The sequence below is a fragment of the Callorhinchus milii genome, unplaced genomic scaffold (assembly GCF_018977255.1).
Source record: "Callorhinchus milii isolate IMCB2004 unplaced genomic scaffold, IMCB_Cmil_1.0 Scaffold16, whole genome shotgun sequence".
Lineage (NCBI taxonomy): Eukaryota > Metazoa > Chordata > Chondrichthyes > Chimaeriformes > Callorhinchidae > Callorhinchus > Callorhinchus milii.
In genome coordinates this window covers 16,076,443-16,097,290 of record NW_024704757.1, presented here as the reverse complement: position 1 = coordinate 16,097,290, position 20,848 = coordinate 16,076,443, and the positions used below count along the sequence as shown (strand labels likewise).

The following is a 20,848-nucleotide window of genomic DNA, read 5'->3' as shown; positions in this document are numbered from 1 at the left end:
GAGGGGCGCCATGTTTGGGGCGACTTTGGGGCCAATATTTGAGGGCGACTTTGGGGCCAATATTTGGGGGTGACTTTGGGGCCAATATTTGGGGTAACTTTGGGGCCAATATTTGGGGGTGACTTTGGGGCCAATATTTGGGGTGACTTTGGGGCCAATATTTGGGGGCGACTTTGGGGCCAATATTTGGGGGTGACTTTGGGGCCAATATTTGGGGTAACTTTGGGGCCAATATTTGGGGGTGACTTTGGGGCCAATATTTGGGGTGACTTTGGGGCCAATATTTGGGGGTGATTTTGGGGAGAGATCGTTGACCCGGAAGTGGTTGTCGGGGGCGGGGCTGAGGGTGTGACCCGGAAGTGCTGACGGCTGAGCGGCAAATGTGAAGTTGGCGACCGGAGAAAGTAAAGGAGAATCTCTCTCTTTCCCTCTCCTTCTCTCCTCTCTCCCTCTCTGCCCCTCTCTCCCCCTCTCTCTCCCTCTCCCCCTCTCCTCTCTCTCTCTCCCCCTCCCTCTCCTCTCTCTCTCCCTCTCTCTCTCCCCTCTCTCTCCCTCTCCCCTCTCTCTCTCTCTCCCTCTCTCCCTCTCCTCTCCTCCCCTCTCTCTCTCCTCTATCTCTCCTCTCCCCCTCTCTCTCCCTCCCTCTCCCTCTCCCTCTCTCCCTCCCTCCCTCCCTCTCCCTCTCTCCCCTCCTCTCCCTCTCTCTCTCCCTCCCTCTCCTCTCCCTCCCTCTCCCTCTCCTCTCTCCCTCCCTCTCTCTCCCTCTCTCCCCTCTCTCTCCTCCCTCTCTCTCTCCCCTCTCTCTCTCCCCTCTCTCTCCCTCTCTCCCCCTCTCTCTCTCCCTCTCCTCTCCCTCTCTCTCCCCTCTCTCTCTCCTCTCTCTCTCCCCCTCTCTCTCCTCTCCCTCTCTCCTCTCCTCTCCCTCTCTCTCTCCCCCTCTCTCTCCCCCCTCTCCCTCCCTCTCTCCCTCCCTCTCCCTCCTTCTCTCTCTCCCTCTCCCTCTCCTCTGCGTCTCCCCTCTCTCTCTCTCCCTCCTCACTCCCTCTCCCTCTCTCCTCCCTCTCCCTCTCCTCTCTCCCCCCACTCTCTCTCCCCCTCTCCCTCTCTCTCCCCTCTCCCCTCTCCTCCCCTCTCCTCCTCCCTCCTCTCCCCTCTCTCTCTCCCTCCCTCCTCTCTCCCCTCTCCCCCCTCTCTCCTCTCTCCCTCTCCTCTCTCCCCTCTCTCTCCTCTCCCTCTCCCCTCTCTCCCTCTCTCCCCCTCTCTCTCTCCCTCTCCCTCTCTCTCCCTCCTCCTCTCCCTCCCTCTCCTCTCCCTCTCCCCCCTCTCTCTCCCTCTCCCTCCCTCTCTCCCTCTCCCTCCCTCTCTCTCCCTCTCTCCCTCCCTCTCCTCTCCCTCTCTCCCCTCTCTCTCTCTCCCTCCCTCTCTCTCCCTCTCCCTCCCTCTCTCTCTCCCTCTCCTCCCTCTCTCTCTCCCTCTCTCTCCTTCTCTCCCTCTCTCCCTCTCTTCTCCCTCCCTCTCTCTCCCTCTCTCCCTCCCTCTCTCTCTCCCTCCCTCCCTCTCTCTCCCTCCCTCTCTCTCCCTTCTCTCCCCCTCCTCTCCCTCTCCCTCCCTCCCTCTCCTCTCTCCCTCTCTCCCTCCCCTCCCTTCCTCCTTCTCTCCCTCCCTCTCCCTCCCTCCCTCTCTCCCCTTCCCTCCATCCCTCCCCCCCTCTCTCCTCCCCCCCCCCCCCTCTCTATATATGGCGCTATATCAAATGTACGGATTATTATATATATTGTAGAATATATGACCAGTTTTATTTGGGGGATTGTTGGCTGCGTTTGCTTTCCTCTTGACTTATCCGTCCTCATTTCTTTATACTTTTCTGCAGTCGACGCTCGCTTGAAGTTGGGACAGAGTAAAGTGTCCTGTGGAAGGCGCGATACAGATGTAAAATTATTGTCCTCGTTGCCGCCTGCATTTGAATTGAGAAAGACCGGCTTTGGTTTGGGGCGGCAGTTGTTTAAAAAAAAAGCTGTTCTCACAATGTCTGCTCCTCGCTAACAGTTCTGAGCGGAGGCTCAAATGGAGCCAAACGAGGGAGATGAGAGTGTCATTGTAATCAGCGACACTGAATTAGAAAACGACAGCGAATTCTCGGTGCTCATAGTGGAAAATCCTCCAGGTACGGCTGGGTTATCTGTTTGTCGGATGTGCTTGACTGACGTTTCTCAGACTGCAAACGAACCTTGCGGGTTTGAGTGGACAAAATACGAAGCTCGGTATCGTGCACTTAAACTTCCGATACTCTTCTCCCTAATTTTGATTGTACTTTTCAAGGATTATTATTAATACTTGATGTCTGTCTCTTTGTTGTGTTTTTTGCGATATATGCTGAGGGGGAGGGATGAGGCAGCTTTGCTCCCAGGCTGCCTGTTATTGCACACTTCAGGCTGTCGCTTGTAGGTGTGTGAGTAACTGCCTGCTCTGGGGTGTGATCATTTAGTGATGATCTCTGACGTGTACATCATTTCAAGTGTTCATTTACTTACTGCTGAGCAATTTACTGCCCTAATGACTTAGTACTTCAGGATTAATCTGTGTATATATATATAAAAACATAGAAATCTTTTATACAGAATATGCAAGCTGCTCAGACCCACCATAACCCCATCCTTATTTATGATTTTAATGCTCTTGACAAGCGATGTTAAAATCCAGGAGGAGTGGGGGTGAACATGGAAAGACGTTGTTTCACTGGCAATGTTTTAATTTCCTTGCAGAGGTAGTAGCTGGTACATCTAAGGAGAAGAGCGCTGAGGTGGTGGATGAGGAATGTGGGCTCGCAATTACGTACAGTAAGAAAGGGAATGTGATGCCCCACGCTCGCTATGACTGTATGGAACAGAGTTTCACGTAGGTACCATTAGGGGCCGATTGGGATCCTCCATGCAGGCGTGGAGCCTTCCCAGTGTAAATCAAACACAATGTTTCCCGGAAGAAAAACAAGTGAGAGCTGGGAACACTCAGCAGGTCAGGCAGCATCTATGGAGAAAGGAAAGTGAGTCAACGTTTCGGGTCCACGACCTTTCCATGTTTCCTGGAAGTTGGACTATTATTTGCCCACAAAATACAGTTAATTCACTTTACAGTATATTCTGCGAAGCGCTTTGAGACGTCTCGATGACATGATAAGTTACTATATCAAATGCAAGGATTATTATATTATAATTATAATAATAATTATATTACATATTCTCTTGGAAGTTGGGTCTACTGTTATACTAATGGTCCAATCTGTGGGTGTAAGAAATTGAGGACGAGGGTCAGTAATGTGGCACCTTAATCCATTAGCTGTTTAACACTTACTCCTTACATTTGTATAGCGCCTTTCACGTCGGGAGGACATCCCAAATGCATTCAATCCTTGTCACATCGTAGTGGTTTGGGTCCATAAAGTCAGACCGAGCACTACAAAATGGCTACCACAGACATCACTTCCTGTATGCTATGCAACAGTAAGTCTATTGAAGTCACTTCTGGGACATACGTTGCCTGAAAAGTTTCCAATTGTCTTGCACGTTTTAGGCGCAGAGAAAATGATACCTCGGAGCCAGTGGACAATAATTTAAATTTCTGTGAACAGTGCTATTGTTATATCTGCGACAAGCCTGTTTCCAAGGTGGGTGCAATTCTGTCAGCTGTATCCCTTACGAGAGAAAAAGAAATGAATGATTTCTATTGCATTCAATTGAAATTCAGACAGATCTCAAGGCAAAAAGCTGTTCTCAGCATAAAAATCACTTTAACAACTACTATTGGCTCCTCCAATGCTGCTTTTTTTTGTGTAAAAGCTCCATGCACACATTTTTCGCAATGGTATCAGAATTCGCTCTCTTTTACCTGATAAAGAAATGCATCTCTTGCCCTATTGACACAGTGCGAATTTTGGAAGGTCCCGTCGCTCTGCCATTGCAATGCTCACAACAAGAGCAAGTACTGGAAAGCACATCGTGATGCAGCACTGAAGGGCACGCTCTCGATGTTCAACTTCAACCTGGTGGACATTGACGCTGAGCTGCGACGTGGAGGTAAGAACTGCCCAATCCTGTGGTTATATTGAGGCTCAATGGCTGTTGGAATATTGAAAACCTATTCACTTGATGCAACCTCTGAAAACTGTGCTTAGTATGGTTTTATTACCTCAGCTTTGAGGGAAATGCAACCATAATGACTTAGGATTCGAGGGTAACCAGATGTGAGAACCAAGCACTTTCAGCGTCGTGCAGGGGGAGAGAAAATTGCAATCTGAATTGTAATCTCAGATGATGAAATAAACAACCACTCACAGGCTGGCAATAGGTTGTGAAGGGCTCTATTTGTCTTTTGAAGGTTCTGGAGAAAACTTTTTGAATGTATTGTGTTCTGATTGCTCTCCAGGAGAATTGCTGCAGAAGTTTTCCTTGGTTCTTGCCGTGGAATACAATAAATATTTGATGGGAATGAGTGTTCCCAACCATACAATTCCCTGCACATGCTCCTGCCACAACGTATTCAACGTGTTCTGTGAAAAGTGTTTGATAAATCATTTTGATATCCGGTTATACAGGTATGTGACTTGACCAGTTTGAGTCTGAAATTAGAGAGGGAAAGGAATCAACTCCGGGTTGGGTTTTCTGTCACTGTCTTAAAAAATCAATAATAATAATCATAATAATAATTTGGTCACTCAATCCACGACAGTTTGTGGGGACACTGATGTGCGCAATTGGCTGCCGCATTTCGCCCACAAAATAGACAGTCAATTCACTTAGCAGTATTTCCTGTGAAGTGCTTGGAGACGTCTTGAAGTCGTGGTAAGACGCTGTGTCAAATGCAAGGATTATTATTTTAACGGTTGTTACTGTATAAAACTGGTGTTTTTAGCAAGCAGGAAGTGTAAATACTTTGTCATTTGAGTCTTGCCCTTTGCAACCTATTTACTACTCATTGGAAATCTGCAGAATGTTCTGTTAACTGGGATGAATTGCGTGGTGAAGAATGTAATGTGGGAAAATTTGGCTGCATTTTGCTGACATTCCCTCCTTTTCGCCTGCAGTTACACGGCTGTGTTTGAATTGGTGGACAATTTTCTGTGTCAGGCAGACCAGGAGAAGCCCAAAGCAGCTGTTGTTATGATGATGGGTGCGGCAAAAGAAATCCTCTTTCACAAACAGCTCTCACAGTTAGTTCCTTTTTGTTTTTTACTGCAAACATTTGTTCCTGTGACGGAGAACGCTGGCAGCCAATCTGCAGATGTTTCTCCCAGTGTCCTGCCCCCCCCCCCCCCACCCCATCCCAATAAAAATCGGATTTATCACTCATCACTCCATGGCTGTTTGTGGGACATTGTTGTGCGCAAATTGGATGTTGCCTTTGCTTATATAATACACAGTCACTGGATATTACAGTGAAATTCTATAAAGCAATTAACACATCGTCCTGACGTGAAAGGCACTGTGTTAAATGCCAGGATTATTATTCTAAAAATATTTCCGGTATTATTCTGGTTTCCATCTCCTTGGAGATGAGGAAATTGTGTATTTAAAGGACTATGAAATGGTTCCTGTTTGCATACCCTTTACTCTGACTCCTTGTCCAATTCCATTTTTGACTTTTTGTCATTTATGCCATTAATATATATATCATTTTCTATTATCTTACTCAAATCTTTCTCGTGTTTTTAAAGATTTCTTAAAAAAAATTACATTAACCATTGTCATTGCTTGAACCACATTCATTCTTTTTTCTTTTAACAGAGTTACCAATACAGATCTAAATCTAATGTCTTCAACTCCCAAACTGGCTGTACCATTTTTTATGCACAGGTAAGTTTTTGTATTCCAAAGCTCTACATAAACGTCCTTGTGAAAGTCATGATTTTGCTCTGATCAAGCTGCAACTTCAGACTCTTCAAATGCTCCACTTTTCTGTTCCGTTGTGTTAACACCGGGGTCAGCTTGCTTCGCGAGGATTACATTGAACTTTAGAATGCACTATCTCTAATAATATAACACCAGCTTTTTATAGTAACTGTTACGGGCCTACCGGGTCCATCAAGCCTCCCAATCACTTTCCTGCAAGATGTGTCTTAATGTACTCTTAAGGTAACAGCCCCGAATCCTTTTAGTTGACAGCAACTTGTTTAGCTCCTACCTGAACCCCTTTGTAGTTTTTTTTTTNGCTCCACTGTCTGTGCCTGTCAGCCTTTTACTTACAGAAACATTCTGTTGGTTTGTTTCCCCGGCTGATTCACCGCACCATCAGTGAGTAAAGTTTCAGCCATTCTACCCCCACTCTCTGGAACTGCATCCTGGATTCCATCCTCCTTCCCCTTCCCTCTCCTCAAGGCTTAAGGTTATGCCATCACCCCCCAACCACCCCCCCATTTACATTTGCTGTTGCAGCGTCAAGGTGAAAATTTCAAAAGTTTATTAATATGATACAGTTGATGTGAATGCCTTGCCTGTTACTGGCATTCAAATCTGAAAGCGTGTGCATTGGAGCACAGACCATAAAACATTAATCACAGGGGCACAAAGCAGAAGTACTTTATATGGACCCACAGGACGGGAGAAAAAGGTGACATATGTCTCAAGTCTTTCATATCCAGCATTGATCTGAGATGCAACGTCGTAAAGATTGGAAATATCGGAATGGGACTGGGTGTCGAGTTGTAACCTGTCATATTTGCAGTTTGTCACAGCTGATAAAGTTCGCAATCACTGCGTCCTTGTTTTTATTACAGAATTGCCAACTCTTTACAGAAAATGCTGGTACTGAGCGACTTTCCTCCCTGTCTGTTTGATAAGTTGAAAAGGTTCTATCAAACTCTGCCATTTCCTTCTTTTTGCTTTGCCTTCACAAACAGGTGAGAGCTTGTCTTATTTATGGAGCATTTCAAAACATCCAGAATTTGATGTATTCGGTCTTAGCTTTGAAGTACAGCTTTGTCAACGACCCTCCATGAAAATGATCGAGTTAGTTAGTGTGTTTGTTTGTTTGCTCGCAGTCTCAACGTGCTGTCCTGGGATGACCCTTTCCTCACCTCCATCCTGAGAGGACAGAACATCACTGGGCAGCGGCAGAAGAAAGGCAGGAAGGAAGTGCTATGGGAAGAGATTGTCGTGATCCAGGCGCGGGTGGAAAGAATGGAGGCCAGAGAAGAGTAAGCTGATTATACACAACGTTAATAAATAATAATAATCCTCACATTTGACATAGCGCCTTATCAGGTCGACAAAACGTCTCAAAGTGCTTCACAGGATATACTGTGAAGTGTATTTACGGTATATTTTGTGGGCGAAACGCAGCAGCCAATTGCGCACAGCAGTGTCCCACACACAATGGTGGTATAACAGCAAAATGTTTTATGACGACGTTTGAATCCTCTTCAAAACTATAGCTTTCTCGGTCGGTGTACATTGGCTACGATACACACTGCACCTTACAGTAAAATCCTGCGAAGTGCTTTGAGGCGTCCGTCCTCCCGACGTGAAAGGCGCTACTGTGTATAAATGTAAATTTGTTACTGTGGATTGAGTTTACCAGCCACATGTTGAAATAAATAATTAAATAATATTCCCCTCTTTACACCCCCCCCTACCCCAGTCCCTTCTCTCATTTACGCAGCAAGTTTTCTCTTGAACACATTGAATGGTATTTGTTTCAACCACAGCTTCTGATTTATTGTCTTTTCAATACTTTTGTATAAAGGAAAATGTCAAATTACGTTTTTGCAGCATCCTCTCTAAGTGGATGATATCATTTCCACAACACTGCAGTTACAGTTGCTGTGTTATGCCATTCCTTCACGGTAACTGATTCAGAAGGCTTCATTTTAAATGTTTTGCTGTTTGAGCACTAGCCTTTCTAAGTGAGAAGTGCCTCTTGCCACAGTAAAACCATTCCACGTTTTTTTCTGGCCTGGCAAATTGCCAAGCTTGTCATCTACATTTGCTGTATCCCATCGCAGTGAAGTGAGCTGCCTTCATTAATGTTTCCTAGCTCTTCAGAACACTGCTGAGTGCTGCAAGTAAAAAAATGCCCTGTCTGCAGTTGTTTGAGATGTAATGGATGAAATTGGCCACGATGTTGACTCGAGCAAATCAAGAATTGTATTTTTTTCTAGTAATGGTTAAAGTGAAATGTTTAAATGTTTTATGAGCTTCCAAGAGCCAGCCTCTGTTATAAATAGTCAGAGTTTAACTGCTGGAGTAAATGTCAACCCAAATGTAAATGCCTCATTAAACTGCCATGTTGCATGAAGCTTTCCCACTCCATTGCCATTCAGGGAGATGTTGTAGAACGGATCTTGCCCTGAATACCGTGCAGCCTCCCGAGAACGCACTCCGGTTGAACACGGCTTTGTTCAGAGTGTGAGTTTACTCTGGGCCCACGTTATACTGGAAGTCATAAATAAATAATCCTTGTCTTTGATACAGTCCCTTTTATGTTGGAGGATGTCTCAGTGCGCTTCATAGGATTTGCTCTCAAATGAAGTGACTTGTAGATGAACCCGGAGGCAGCAGCCAGTTTGCACACAACAACATCCGCAAACAGCCATGAAGTAAAAGGCCGATTTAATCTGGGGGATTGTTGGCAAGGGCAAGGGGAGAGAGAAACTCCAGTCTCTTTTCGAACAGTGCCACAGGGAATCTTAAACGTCCACCTGAACAGACAGGACCTCAGTTTAACATTTCATCGGCAACTCTTAACGATGTAGAGCTCGAACATGACTCCAGTGTGTTTGTGTCTTGTGGAGATGGAGATAACTTTCAAGCACAGCAGCAATCTCCACATGATAATAGGCAATTTTTTGTAACATCTCAAGTGTAATTGCCCAGTTGATGTACCGGCCATCTCCGCAATGCTCATCTCCTGTTTAAGCACTTCATTACTATCGTGGAAATACTGACTGCGCCATTCAAATGTCACTGAGGTTTGTGGTAATTAATAATAATCCTTGTATTTGATATAGTGACTTATCACGTCTTTGAGACGTTTCAAAGCGCTTCATTCGGTTGACATTAACTGATGTGCTAACAGTTTAACTGTTTCTGTTCCAGGTACAGGGAGTTGGTGCGATACCTTCGAGTGGTAAAATGCAGCGATACACTAAAGTGAGTGCGGTGTGTTGCAGGGCGCATGTTTTCTGATTCGATCTTTAATAGCAATGATAATAATCCTTGCATTCGATTATATATGCCTTTCAGAAAATCAATTTTGTGAACTTGTGAAAAACATTCATTTTATTGCCCACAAAATACACAGGCAATGCACTTTACAGTGTATCCTGTGAAGCGGTTTTAGATGTCTCAACGATGTGATAAGGCGCTCTTATCAAATGCAAGGATTATTATTATTATAAATTGTGTTGTGATTGCTACTGCCTTAGTTTTCATTTTACTCCCTGCACCTTGGCCTGTGGTGTAATTCTGTTTCCTTTCGAGCAGGTTGCAGGCACTGCAAGACAAAGTTCCGTTCTACATTTGCAAATATGGAGATTTTCACCACGCTCTGCAGGCTTTCCATGTTAATTCCAGCCTCTCGTGCTGCACTGCCTGCCGTCTGTCTCCCATCCAGTACTCGATCTACTTAAAGATTCTGAAAACGGAAACCGTACCTCCTGGCAGTGACCTTTCAGAGGAAGGAAATTGGGTTTGTGTCAAAGGTCAGCCGGCAATTTTTTTTATCAACGAATGAATTTGAGAAACAAAAGTAAAATACTCTTAAGATTCGTTTCAGCCTTTAACCCCTTTTCTCGTTGTTAGGTCTCTTTTTACACCTTTCTGTTTTTGTTTCAACTGGATCCACTGCCCCGGTAACCCATTTCAGCTTGACATAACCTTCTGTCTAAAGAAATATTTCCTTGTGTCTATTGTAAGCACTTTTGCCTACCTGAAACTACCTTGGTCCATGTTCTCTATCCCATTTAGTAACTTGCAGTCCTCTGTAAGTTCCCCGCTTTTTTGAGATGGAGCCTTACATAACCAGTCTTTTCTCAGAGTCTGGCCTAACACTGGGAATTTGCCTTGTTTCGCTCCTACACAGCCTCTGGGGCCTGTTTGGCCCTTTATGTTACAGCAACCAGAACTACGCAGAACCTTTAGAACATCGTATGCCTTCTGCGTGGTTTCTGGGGATTTGAACTCTATTGATATGGCAATCAATCCTGATATACTGTTTGCTTTGTTTGTTGCTGCCTGCCTCACATTGTTTGGACATAATGAGTCCACAATCCACCCCCAAGTCTTCTTCTCATGCTTCACCCTTTGACACATTCTGCATTATCTATCAATTAATTCTGTGCTCTATTTTTACTTACAATATGCTGTGCTGTTCATTGGCCATGTTAATCAGATTCAGTAATCGGTTTCAATAGGGTATTGGATATGTACTTTAAAAAGGAAAAATGTGCAGAGCTACGGGGTAAGAGCGGGGGAGTGGGGAATAGTCGGTAGCTCTTTTTTAAAGAGCAGGCACGGCATGATGGGCCGAATGGCCTCCTCCTGTGCTGTGAGATTCTATGATTCTACAAAGAAAAATTCCATTTCAATTTGTGGAAGATTTCCAATCGAGTGGTTGGCCGAGTGGAAAGAAATGTAAGAAAATAGACTGTGACTCTGGTACAGTTTGTTCTGCTGCACTGTGAGTGACGGTTGATCTCAGGTTTTGCTCCACTTACCAGCTGACATGGGAATTTCGATCATAGCTGCACTGACCCAGAAGAGGAAGATGTGTTTAATTAAAAGCTTTTAATTAACTGTTACCAGATGTGACAAGTCCCAAATTCTTGGGAAATTGCCTCTTTCCACAGGAGCATTACTTTGTGTAGATCAAGGAAATGTAATTGGCCTTTATTGTTGCTATAAGCCTTAAAGCTTTGCATTTTTAAATTGAATCATGTCATGTGTGCATCCTGGTTGTATTATGGTTGTCCCATGGGTACAAATAATGGCACTCACTATCGAGAACCTATCTAGTTTTAAAAATCACATGTTTTGACTTCAGTGAATCGCTTCAACAACAACAACTTTGTTTATATGGTGCCCTTCACACATGGTAGCGTTCCAGAGTGTTTGACAGTGGCGGAACATGTTGTCGAGCCGGGGACAGGGGAGCTGATTAGGCATGGGCGGTGAGGAAGGTCTTCAGGCGTGACCTGAAGTTGGGGAAGGAAGCAAGGCTTTGAGAGTTTTTGTAGAAAGCCTCGATGCTAATGGTCCTTTTAGCTTGCATCTCTGGTGGTAAATAGGGCATATCAATCCTGCTCATGTGTGTATTGGTTAGAGCACTCGATTCCTATGCGGGGCGAAACCTTGGGCAAGTTTCCTTAATCCACATGCCCCCGTTTACCCAGCAGTAAGTAGGAACCCAGTTATTAGTCGATTTACCAAGGAAAGTCATTTTGCCTGATTATAGAGGGTTTAAATCTTGCGTCGATCATTGTCTATTTCCAGGTGATTCTTCAGTAAAAATCCACGTAATGATGAGAAGTTTGCTCCGGATTCTGTTTGTAAATAAAGCACTTTATAAAGATGTAAGTATTTTAATTTTCACCTAATTTCCCTTTCTGATTGATGTTCAGTGTGAAGGTTATTGTTTATTTATATTGAGAAATGCTTCCATTGGCACCAAATGCTTCTTTAGGACCTCAGTCAAGTACGATAAGTAGTCAGGATAAGGTTTCAAGTTGAATTCTGGAGATTTGAACCCGACTGTTTCAACAACGCGTCATGTGTCTACATTTACATGAGTGGTGTACAGTCCCGTAACGTAGTGATTAGTGTGCTCACCTCGCAAACGAGAGGACCCGGGTTCCATTCCCAGGAAGGGCGAAAACTTGGACAACTTTCCTTACTTCACACAATACACACTGCGTTTACCAATCAGTAAGTAGGAACCCGGTTGTTCAAAAATAATAATAATAATAAATAAATGGTCACTCAATACAAAAACACTTTTGGGACAAAATACAGTCAATCCCTGTTATAATATATTCTGTGAAGCGTTTTTAGACGTCTCAACAGCTTGATAAGGCGCTATATGAAATGCAAGCATTATTATTATTATCCTCTTGGCTTCTTTAATGCTGCTTTTGTAGACCAAACAGTTGTTTATAGGCAAACATTTGCAGAACACATCTATCCTCTCGGATTAGGTAATGGTGGGAGGAGTGGCAGGAAAACTAAATTTGAGGAAAATAGTTATCATTTCAACTGCTCCTCGTGTCTCAGTCTGATGGCACAGAACTATTTGTAGGTTTCTCAGAGGGTTAATCCCCAGCCCTGGAGCCTGGGGCCCCAGTGGTTCAAACCGAGGTTTAACGGTACCTGATTATTATTGTGCTGTGTGTTTTATTTTGTCCTGTTCAGGTTCAGTGCTGGAGCAAACTGATTGAGATTCAATGCAACTCTTTCACATTGGGGAAAAATGGCAAGTTACTTAGTGAGGTGATCCAAGCTCCATCCGCCGAGTTTGTGGAAGTGAGTTTGATACCTAAACCTTTGGATTGTACTGTGCGATTTTAAGCGAGAGCTCAGTTTAACTCCCTTTCTTTCATTCAGTGTGGCTAAAGGTAATCCATTAAACAGTTCCCAAAAGCACCACTGCAGATTGATTTTGTTCCAGACTACAGTTCAACTGTTTGATCCGGACACTTCTGATCCCGTTTCTCCGAGAGAAAGCAGCCAGGATAGAGATAGAAAGCCAGAAAGTTTTAAGTGTATAAATTTGTAAACAAAAAAGTCTTAATTTTTGCTGAAAACAGTTCTGTTGATTGTAAGTCATAAGAATATTAAAGACAAACTCCTTGATGCTCAGTGTAGCGTGGACTGTACACGTGCAGCTTCAGCAGGTCTGGCTGGCTTCCTGCACGCATTACTCAGTCACAACGGCCTCCTGACACTCCTAGCAGTGTCCCAGCAGGCGATGTCCTTCAAAAGTTATAGAGTCTGTCAGGAGAGCTGTGGTTTTAGAGCATGAGCTAGAAATCCTTGCCCGCTTCCTGGATTAGTATAAAACCATTGTACTTTTGTCATCAGAGCACAGCGGGCCTGGCTGCCATCATCCTGGAGGATCTGAAGAAAGGAATAGTCGGTTTGCCCAAAGTCTTCCTGTCCGTGGTACGTGGCTAATAAGGACACTGCGTCTCCAAAACAACAATGCATTTATACAGCCCACTTCACCCCAGAGCGCATGACAATGGCGGAGTCTGACACAGAGGGAGGGGGAAGAATTCACAATGTTCCGTTGATGTGTGGGTCTTAGAGTAATGGGTTAAAAGGGAACAAGGACTACAAGCAGTTTGCACTGAGCACAGAGGCACAGTTGGCCCAGTGACCATAGCATTGATGTCAAATTTATTTAAAAAAAAGATAAACTACCTGCTAATTAATCCAAATGTAAATTCTTGGCTTTATTAAACTTAATAATAATCCTTGCATTTGATATAGCGCTTTTCACGTCTTCTAGACGTCCCAAAGCGCTTCACAGAATGTACTGTAAACTTGGTGAATGAATGCCCTAAGGCAGAAGATAATTTTGCATATCGCCCACAATTTCTGTGAAGAGCTTTCAGGCATGATAAGGCGCTAGATCAAATCAAGGATTATTATATTATAATTACGGATGCTTTCATTTTGTGGGTAAAATGAGGGTCCTTTGCACAGGTGTCTCTGCTGTTTGGTTCAGTTCAGTTCCTGTGTTTTTCAAAAGTGAATGATTGTACAAATGAATGTTGCTGGATGTTAACTGTGTAATTCGCCAGAGTGTAAGTTGTGTCAGAGGCTGAGTGAACAATAACATGGAGTTGTACTGCTGTTCACAGGATTGCAAGGCAGCTATGTTAATCCTTGTGACTATTGCCTTCGTCCAGATGTGGCACACCAAACTGCCCACGATGTACATGGTTCTGCAGCTACTACTAGCTTATGGGGTAAGATCAGCGAGGTTACTGTAACTGCTTTATTTTTGCTTTGAAACATTTTTATTTCCTCCTTACAAATCCCAGTTATAGAACAGGCAGTTGCGCTCTACCCCATGGGAGAACGCTAGATGGCTATGATGGCACAATTAAAATCTGACCTTTTGTACAATCTCATGTACCTCTATAAATTCCCTGTCTCCTTTCAAAACTTTATTTTTCTGACGAAGAGCAGGAGGTAATTTGTTAACGAAGAGAAAGTAACTCCTTCCTCATAGAAGTACGCTTACTAAAGCAAATGCTTTCAAATTTGCGAGATCAAAAACTGTTTGCGACATTTTCTAAGTTCCAACCTTCCCCGAGGACCAGCCTGCACTTTTCCTGGTGTTTGGCCCGCGCAATCCAAATCTCAAGCCTGTCAGCTCCATGTAGATGTGGCCGGTCAGCGGTGAAGTGGTTCGGATGGAGACGGGCCTGGATTTCCTTGCGCTTGACCAATGCTATTTGTGCATTTTAGAGGAATGTGTGGGCACTGAAACTCCTGCTTGACAAGCTGAGGGTGGAGGAGGAGAACTTGCGCCATTTCTGCATACTATTGGGAAAAAACCTTTACATGTATAAGGGCATGTTGCTTGAGGGGTAAGTAAACTTTATCTAATACTGGTGTTGGCACTGGGAACATTTATATGGGTTTTTCTTGACAGAGAGAAAGAGAGGAAGGTTTGTGCAGTCAGTGCTATGACACTTTTGCGTCCAAACATTGCATTTCATCCCCAAAATACACAGTCAATTCACTTTGCAGTATATTCTGTGAAGCGCTTTGAGACATCTCGACGACATGATAACGCGTTACATCAAATGCAAGGATTATTATATTTAGAAGAGTAAGCTTGTTGCTGTGAGGATCAGTGATTATCTTTTCTCATATAATGAGTCTTCAGTCGAAGTCTCCTTAATCTCAGCGCTTTGACCTTGGTATTACTGATTTTTTCTTCCGTGAGTTCTATTGTGTCTTTCTTATGTATAGTCAGTCATACACTCTGCACCGCAAATCGATTGTGCTTTAAGATGATTTCCCAGTCTGAAAGGTGCCATTAGAAGTGTACGTGTTGCTCCTCACTAGTTGTTTGTTTCAATATTCAGGTTTAAATGTCACGACGCTGGCTATGTTTGTGACTTTGTGAATATCTTCCTGTCTGACACGCACCCTTGCGTGCAGGCCAACAGCATGCAAATGGTCCAGATTCTCGTGGAAGCCTGGCAAGAGTGAGTGTTTCTACACCCGAGTTGGGTTGTTGACTTTTTCCCTCGCTCAATAACAACCTGTGTACAAATTCAGCTCAGTTGAAATTAGGTTTAGGGACAAGAATTATTTTGAAGCTTTTCCGTTTTTTAATGATATTGATGAGATATTTGGAAAGGAAATAAGTATCCCCCAAAATACTTACATCATTGACGCAATTTATAATTCCCTTCATGGCTGTCGATCACGTCCTTGATATTTAATGATGTTCAATAGATACCCAACTCATCTACTCCAACCCCTTTGTGTTCTTTATGAGTTTTGCGGTTGGGTCTCGTGATTTGCTTTGCACTCTTCTCCATTCTCCCCTTTAGAATAGTGTCCGCGATGATAGTCGTTTAACAGACCATTTTAACTCATCTCAGTAATTGAATAAAATATTACAGTCGATTTAGTTTGAGAAGTTTGATAGTTTCCCAATCGATAGCTTAGCTAACATGTACCATTGTCCCTTCAGACTGAAGGGGAACGAATGTGTGTGGGAACAGACACTTCACAGTTTTCTACAAAATAAGGTCAGTGTGACTAGATGTCTAAGGTTAATCTGATTTAATGTTTTTGGAGCAGATTTGTTTTTTTGTGTGTTGTTGGGGGAGGGTTGTAGAAGACACAGAGGCAATTTAGACACTGCATGTAGCTTTGATGTTTTGTTGTATCCTAATCCACTTTATTTTGTGATCTGCTCTTTATCCATGTCCCACGTCAGCCCAGCCATCAGGGAGGACTGTAAGCTCCCGAGTACTTGTCTGTGTGGGTTTGTAACTAAACCCGAGAGGCTGCATTACAGTTGCCTGCAGTGATTTTGTTGGTTTCCTTGTTAGCACCTGATTTCCTCTCGGTGGAGTGTCCCAGGTGTTAACTTGCATCTTGCCACTGCATGTTTGAACAGCACTAATGTGCTGAGCTTTTGCTGTGAGCTTGTGGGGGGGGAATTCACACTATCTTGACTCTCGAGCATCACTGATGGAAATCTTTCAGGATATCATTGATTTAAAGTTGAACCGTTTCCAGCCATGGCAATGTCAGAAATCAAGTCAACCCTGCACGGTAGTCTGATTCCTGAGCCAGGTGAATTCCACTACACCCCAGGGCACTGTTGATGACACTCCAGCCAGCCTGGCTCGTCAACAAGACTTGGAAGGGACAGACTGGCCACTTGGTAGCAAGAATTTTTACCATTTGGCTTCAATTAATTCCCAGCTGGACCAGCAGCAGGAAGCTTGCCAGACAGCGCTCTCATACTCTCAGTGGTAAACTATGTGACTTTATCTTGTTAAGCTGCAATATTACCCCAGCGCAAACTGTGGTGTCTTCAAGCCTTAGCTATTGCCAACCTGATATGATACTCTCTGGAATTAATTAAACAAGAGAGAGTGTAATCTCCATTCTAGACACAAGAAATGTAGGTGGCAGACATATATATGTGGAACTCTGCCTGAATTGGATACTCTTAAGCATGGTGATGGGTTTCCGCACCGGGCTGAACCCTCCAAAAAAACTGAAGTGGAGTTTCAAGTTCACTGCAGAAATCATCTGAATTGTTCACTTGTGTTTCACGTTCTTGTTTGCTGTGATCAGGTCATTCCGGCCATTGATAGGCAGAACGCTAAGCATTTGCCAGAGCTGAGGAACAAAATAAATATGATTGCGTTAAAGAAAGTCTGATGCTCCCTACAATGTGGCAGTCCTGATGATGGCTGGAAAAGGTGGATTAACTGTGGCCAATCTCGACCGAACATTCCTGCAAATTGTGCTCCTGAGAGCCTGGCACCAACCGCAATCGTCTGATTTTAATGGAAATTTCACTTTGTTTTAATAAAACTTCTCTCTGGTAATAAGTCATCCACTTGTAGTTAGTCTCTGAGAAGATTGAGAAGATTGTTCTTGAGAGGGTACATCTGCGAGGGAAAAAAAAGCTTTACTCCTTAATGTAAATCCAGGAAATGTGCATTAGATTAGTCAGCGTTTCAAAGGTTGAATGTGACTGTTCTTCCTGTCCTATATTTACGTTACGTTACGAAGCTGGACTGCAATCCTGATACTTGGGTGGCGTTTGGCCCTTTAACTCACTCACACAACGCGGTCAATCTGAAACTGGAGCACAGGGAGGTTGGAGGGTCGGGGATTCTCTGAAACTCTTATTATTGGCTTGCTTTAGGGGAGAGAGGCTAAAAAGTTTTTTTTGTGTGTTTTTTGGCTAATCTGATGACCACACATGACAGGAGGAGAAGGAATAATCCCTTAAAAAATATAAATAAAATAATAATAATAATTTGGTCGCTCAACCCATGACTTTTTGTGGGACACTCCTGTGCACCATTGGCTGCCGCGTTTCGCCCACAAAATATAGTCAATTCAGTTTACAGTATATTCTGTAAAGTACTTGAGACGTCTCAACAAGACATTCTCTGCAGTAGATTCCTTTTTAAAAAAATCGCCTTAGTTAAAAAAAACCAAATATGTTTGTAATATCTTCTGGGTTCTTGATGATTAAATTATTCATTAACTTACATTAATTTCTGTGAACCATGAGCACCTTATCTGGCAGTGGTACCTCACCAATTGCTTTTCTACTTGAGATTCAGAAGAGGAACTTTAGATGCTGAAGACCATATCGGTGGCAATGTTGAAGAGCCAGTAAATGTTTGAGCTTTGCCAATTTTTTTTCTATTTACATAAACAGAAAAGGCTGTGTTTCTTTAACTGTTCTGGTTTGGATGGTGCCTTGTACTCTGAGCTGAACTTGCTCTGTAAGGTTTTGAGACCAGTTCCTGTATATATTTACAGTTTTGTTGCAATTTTCAGTTGATTTGTTCTGGTCATTGTTGAGCAAAACAAAAGTGACATTTTGCATATCCAATTTTCAATATTTTACAAGGGTTTTAAAAAAGAGGGAGCGAGCGAAATCCTTTTTAATTTTCAATCCATTTTTAATTCTTGCTACTGAATGTATATTTTTCTCTGGGTCTATTGTATTCAGATCTTTCAACCCCACATTGCAAAGTACTATTTAATAAACAATTAAATTTTTTAATACAAAAGAAGATGTTGTCTACTCGTCTCGCGAGGTCTCTGCATTGCCTTTCTTGCATTAGTAGGTTGTTTGTCAGTACTGCCCTGGAGTGTCAATCAATGGAGTCCTGTAGCTTAGTGGTTATAGCACTCGCCTCGCAATCAAGAAGTCCCGGGATCAATTCCTGGCCAGGGTGATAGTTTCGGCAAATTTCTTTACTCTCTTTGCCTAGCATAAGTAGGAACCTGGTTGTTAGTCGATTGGCTGATCGCTTTTCCAAGGTAAAAATCCTTTCAAAAAATATATATTTAAAAAAAAATAATTTGGTCACCCAATCCACGACTGTTTGTGAGGGACGCTGCTGTGTGCAATTGGCTGCCACGTTTCGTCCACAAAATATTACAGTCAATTCGCGTTTCAGTATATTTCTGTGAAGCGCTTTGAGACGACTTGAATATGTGATAAGGCGCTATAATCAAATGCAAGGATTATTATTGTGTCTCAGGACTGCACTGGACTGTCAGTCTGGCCTCAGTCCTGACATGGGGTGTGGACCCACAACTTGTGACCCCAGACGCAGGAGTGCTACCAACTGAGCTAAGAAGAATCAATCTGTAGTTGGGATTGGCGGTCAAATAAAAGCCAGTTGTGAATAATCCACAGGAGGATTAGAATGAGTAAGAGGACAATAAGACAAAAAAAAGAGGAAAAAGTCTGAATGTGTGAGTAATGCGCAATTTTCTCGTGACCGTGAACCTATAAAAATAACACGCTTCTCAATACGTAGAAGCTGCTTTGAATGTAATTGATGTTTGCGAGCGGGTTTATAAATATCTGCATTTCGAATGATTTGCTTCTTGCAGGAAATCAAATTTGTCACTGGAACTTAAACAATCTCGGGTTGCAATATGTCTTGCCTCGCTCCCTCCACTCCCAACTCTGCTTTGCATAAAAGCTATGTGTGTGTGTGTGGTTTTGATGATTGTGCTGATTTGCCTTGCTTTGAACCATTTTCCTCTTTATTGAAACAGGTGCTGATGTGATTGCAAGGACAGCCCGTGTTTACCAGCTGGGCCTGATTTGTGCTTATTCCTGCATTTGACTACTGTAGTTTGTCTTTCAGATTTGCAAACTCGTTTGAACCAATATAGAAAAATCGCAGTAAATATTCCTGCTCTTCTTAAATGGTTGGTTGCTGGTGGGTATTGAACGTGCAGTGAGCTCTTACTCATCTCTCCTAACTGGCTAATGCCTTGTACTTTTAGTTCTTTTGATGTATTGCTATTCTTTCGCCATCTGATACCCAATGTGGTTTTTTTATTGATAAGTTGCAATGAGAAACTCCTGTGTAGGTTGTCCCCATTTTCCTCCCACCACCAGTTCCACCATTGTTTGAGAGGCTTTTCCCAGTCAAGATGATAAAACCGTCTCAAGTTCTTAGGCTTATAAGGCTGCTGTTGTCCATGGAGCTCAATTTCCAAGCAACAACGAGACAGGGAGAGGATTGTTTGACATCTATAATTCTCTATGATTTTCAATATGTTGGCCCATCGTGTTGAGTAACTGACTCAGGCAGAGATATTATAACATATAACAGACTGAACCATGTACTGATGATTTCAGCCAACTATCCTATTAATAGCCCTACATGCTATATTCCCAGAACATTTTGGATCAAATCTAAATGTATAACTTCCTAATGAGCTGCTAAATCCAGTGAACTCCTGATAACTCGTCACTCTAGGGGGTGGGGATGAGTGATCAGTTATCCAGAGTGGCGCGTTAGACATATGTAAAAATATTACAGTATATTCTGTGAAGTGCTTTGAGGCATTTCAAAGACATGATATACATATTAATGTAAATAATCCTTGCATTTGATATAGCGCTTTTCACGTCTTGTAGATGTCTCATATTTGTGGGTGAAACAAAAATGTGGCCAGAATATTGACAGAATGATGACTCAAATGGTCGTGACAAGTTACGGCAGGATCGAGTTATAAGGAGTTTATTGTATATTACTGCTTGCTAATCAATAAAACATATTTGGCAGGGTTGGTTTTATCTACAGTAATTGATTAAGTAATGCAAGGGTTATTATTATTAAGTAAGCATTGTGTTAAAAATGTTAATTCTTTCATTACGTAGTTACGTGATGCAATTCATCAAAGAGGCCCTAAAGAAAGAAAGGCAATTTGACAGTCGGTAAATATAATTTGATCAGAACCAGTTGGTATTAGTTCTAATGCAGTGTTAATTAATATGTTAATGTTATGAATAATTATCGTTTATAATTTACAGTAATGGAGTGTAAATGGCTCTGTCTTGTACAGTGGGCGCTCAGCCTGGACTGTGAACTCAGAGTGCCCTGTGTGTGTGTGTCTGTGTGTGTGTGTCTGTGTGTGTGTCTGTGAATGTGTGTGTGTGTGTGTGTGTGTGTGTGTGTGTGTGTGCGTATGCCAGATGGCCATTAACCATTAGCATTATAATGCTTTAGGAGTTGATGATTCCCTCTACTCTGCTCTAAAGAGCTAGACACGGATCATAATATACAACTCCCAACTCGACGAGCTTAGGAGAGAGCAGC

General features: G+C 43.0%; 1 protein-coding gene across 4 annotated transcripts; it reads left to right on the top strand.

Annotated features, from left to right (window-relative positions):
• Positions 1-335: 335 nt before the first annotated feature.
• zgc:112980 (uncharacterized protein LOC503706 homolog) lies at positions 336-18,277 on the top strand. 4 transcript variants are annotated; one of them, XM_007906106.2, is made up of 20 exons: positions 336-404; positions 2,047-2,164; positions 2,763-2,895; positions 3,568-3,661; positions 3,920-4,070; positions 4,420-4,588; positions 5,078-5,203; positions 5,778-5,846; positions 6,767-6,889; positions 7,031-7,186; positions 9,087-9,140; positions 9,474-9,691; positions 11,481-11,560; positions 12,396-12,506; positions 13,065-13,145; positions 13,850-13,957; positions 14,463-14,584; positions 15,089-15,211; positions 15,706-15,763; positions 16,827-18,277. In XM_007906106.2, the coding sequence occupies exons 2-20, from the start codon at positions 2,065-2,067 to the stop codon at positions 16,911-16,913; spliced, it is 2,163 nt and encodes a 720-aa protein (XP_007904297.1). In that variant the 5' UTR covers positions 336-404; positions 2,047-2,064; the 3' UTR covers positions 16,914-18,277. The 4 variants fall into 4 exon arrangements, with proteins under 4 accessions (XP_007904297.1, XP_007904295.1, XP_042197173.1 ...); XM_007906104.2 differs by having other exon boundaries at positions 1,871-2,164; XM_007906107.2 differs by lacking the exons at positions 336-404; positions 2,047-2,164; positions 2,763-2,895 and adding an exon at positions 2,902-3,040.
• Positions 18,278-20,848: the final 2,571 nt, after the last annotated feature.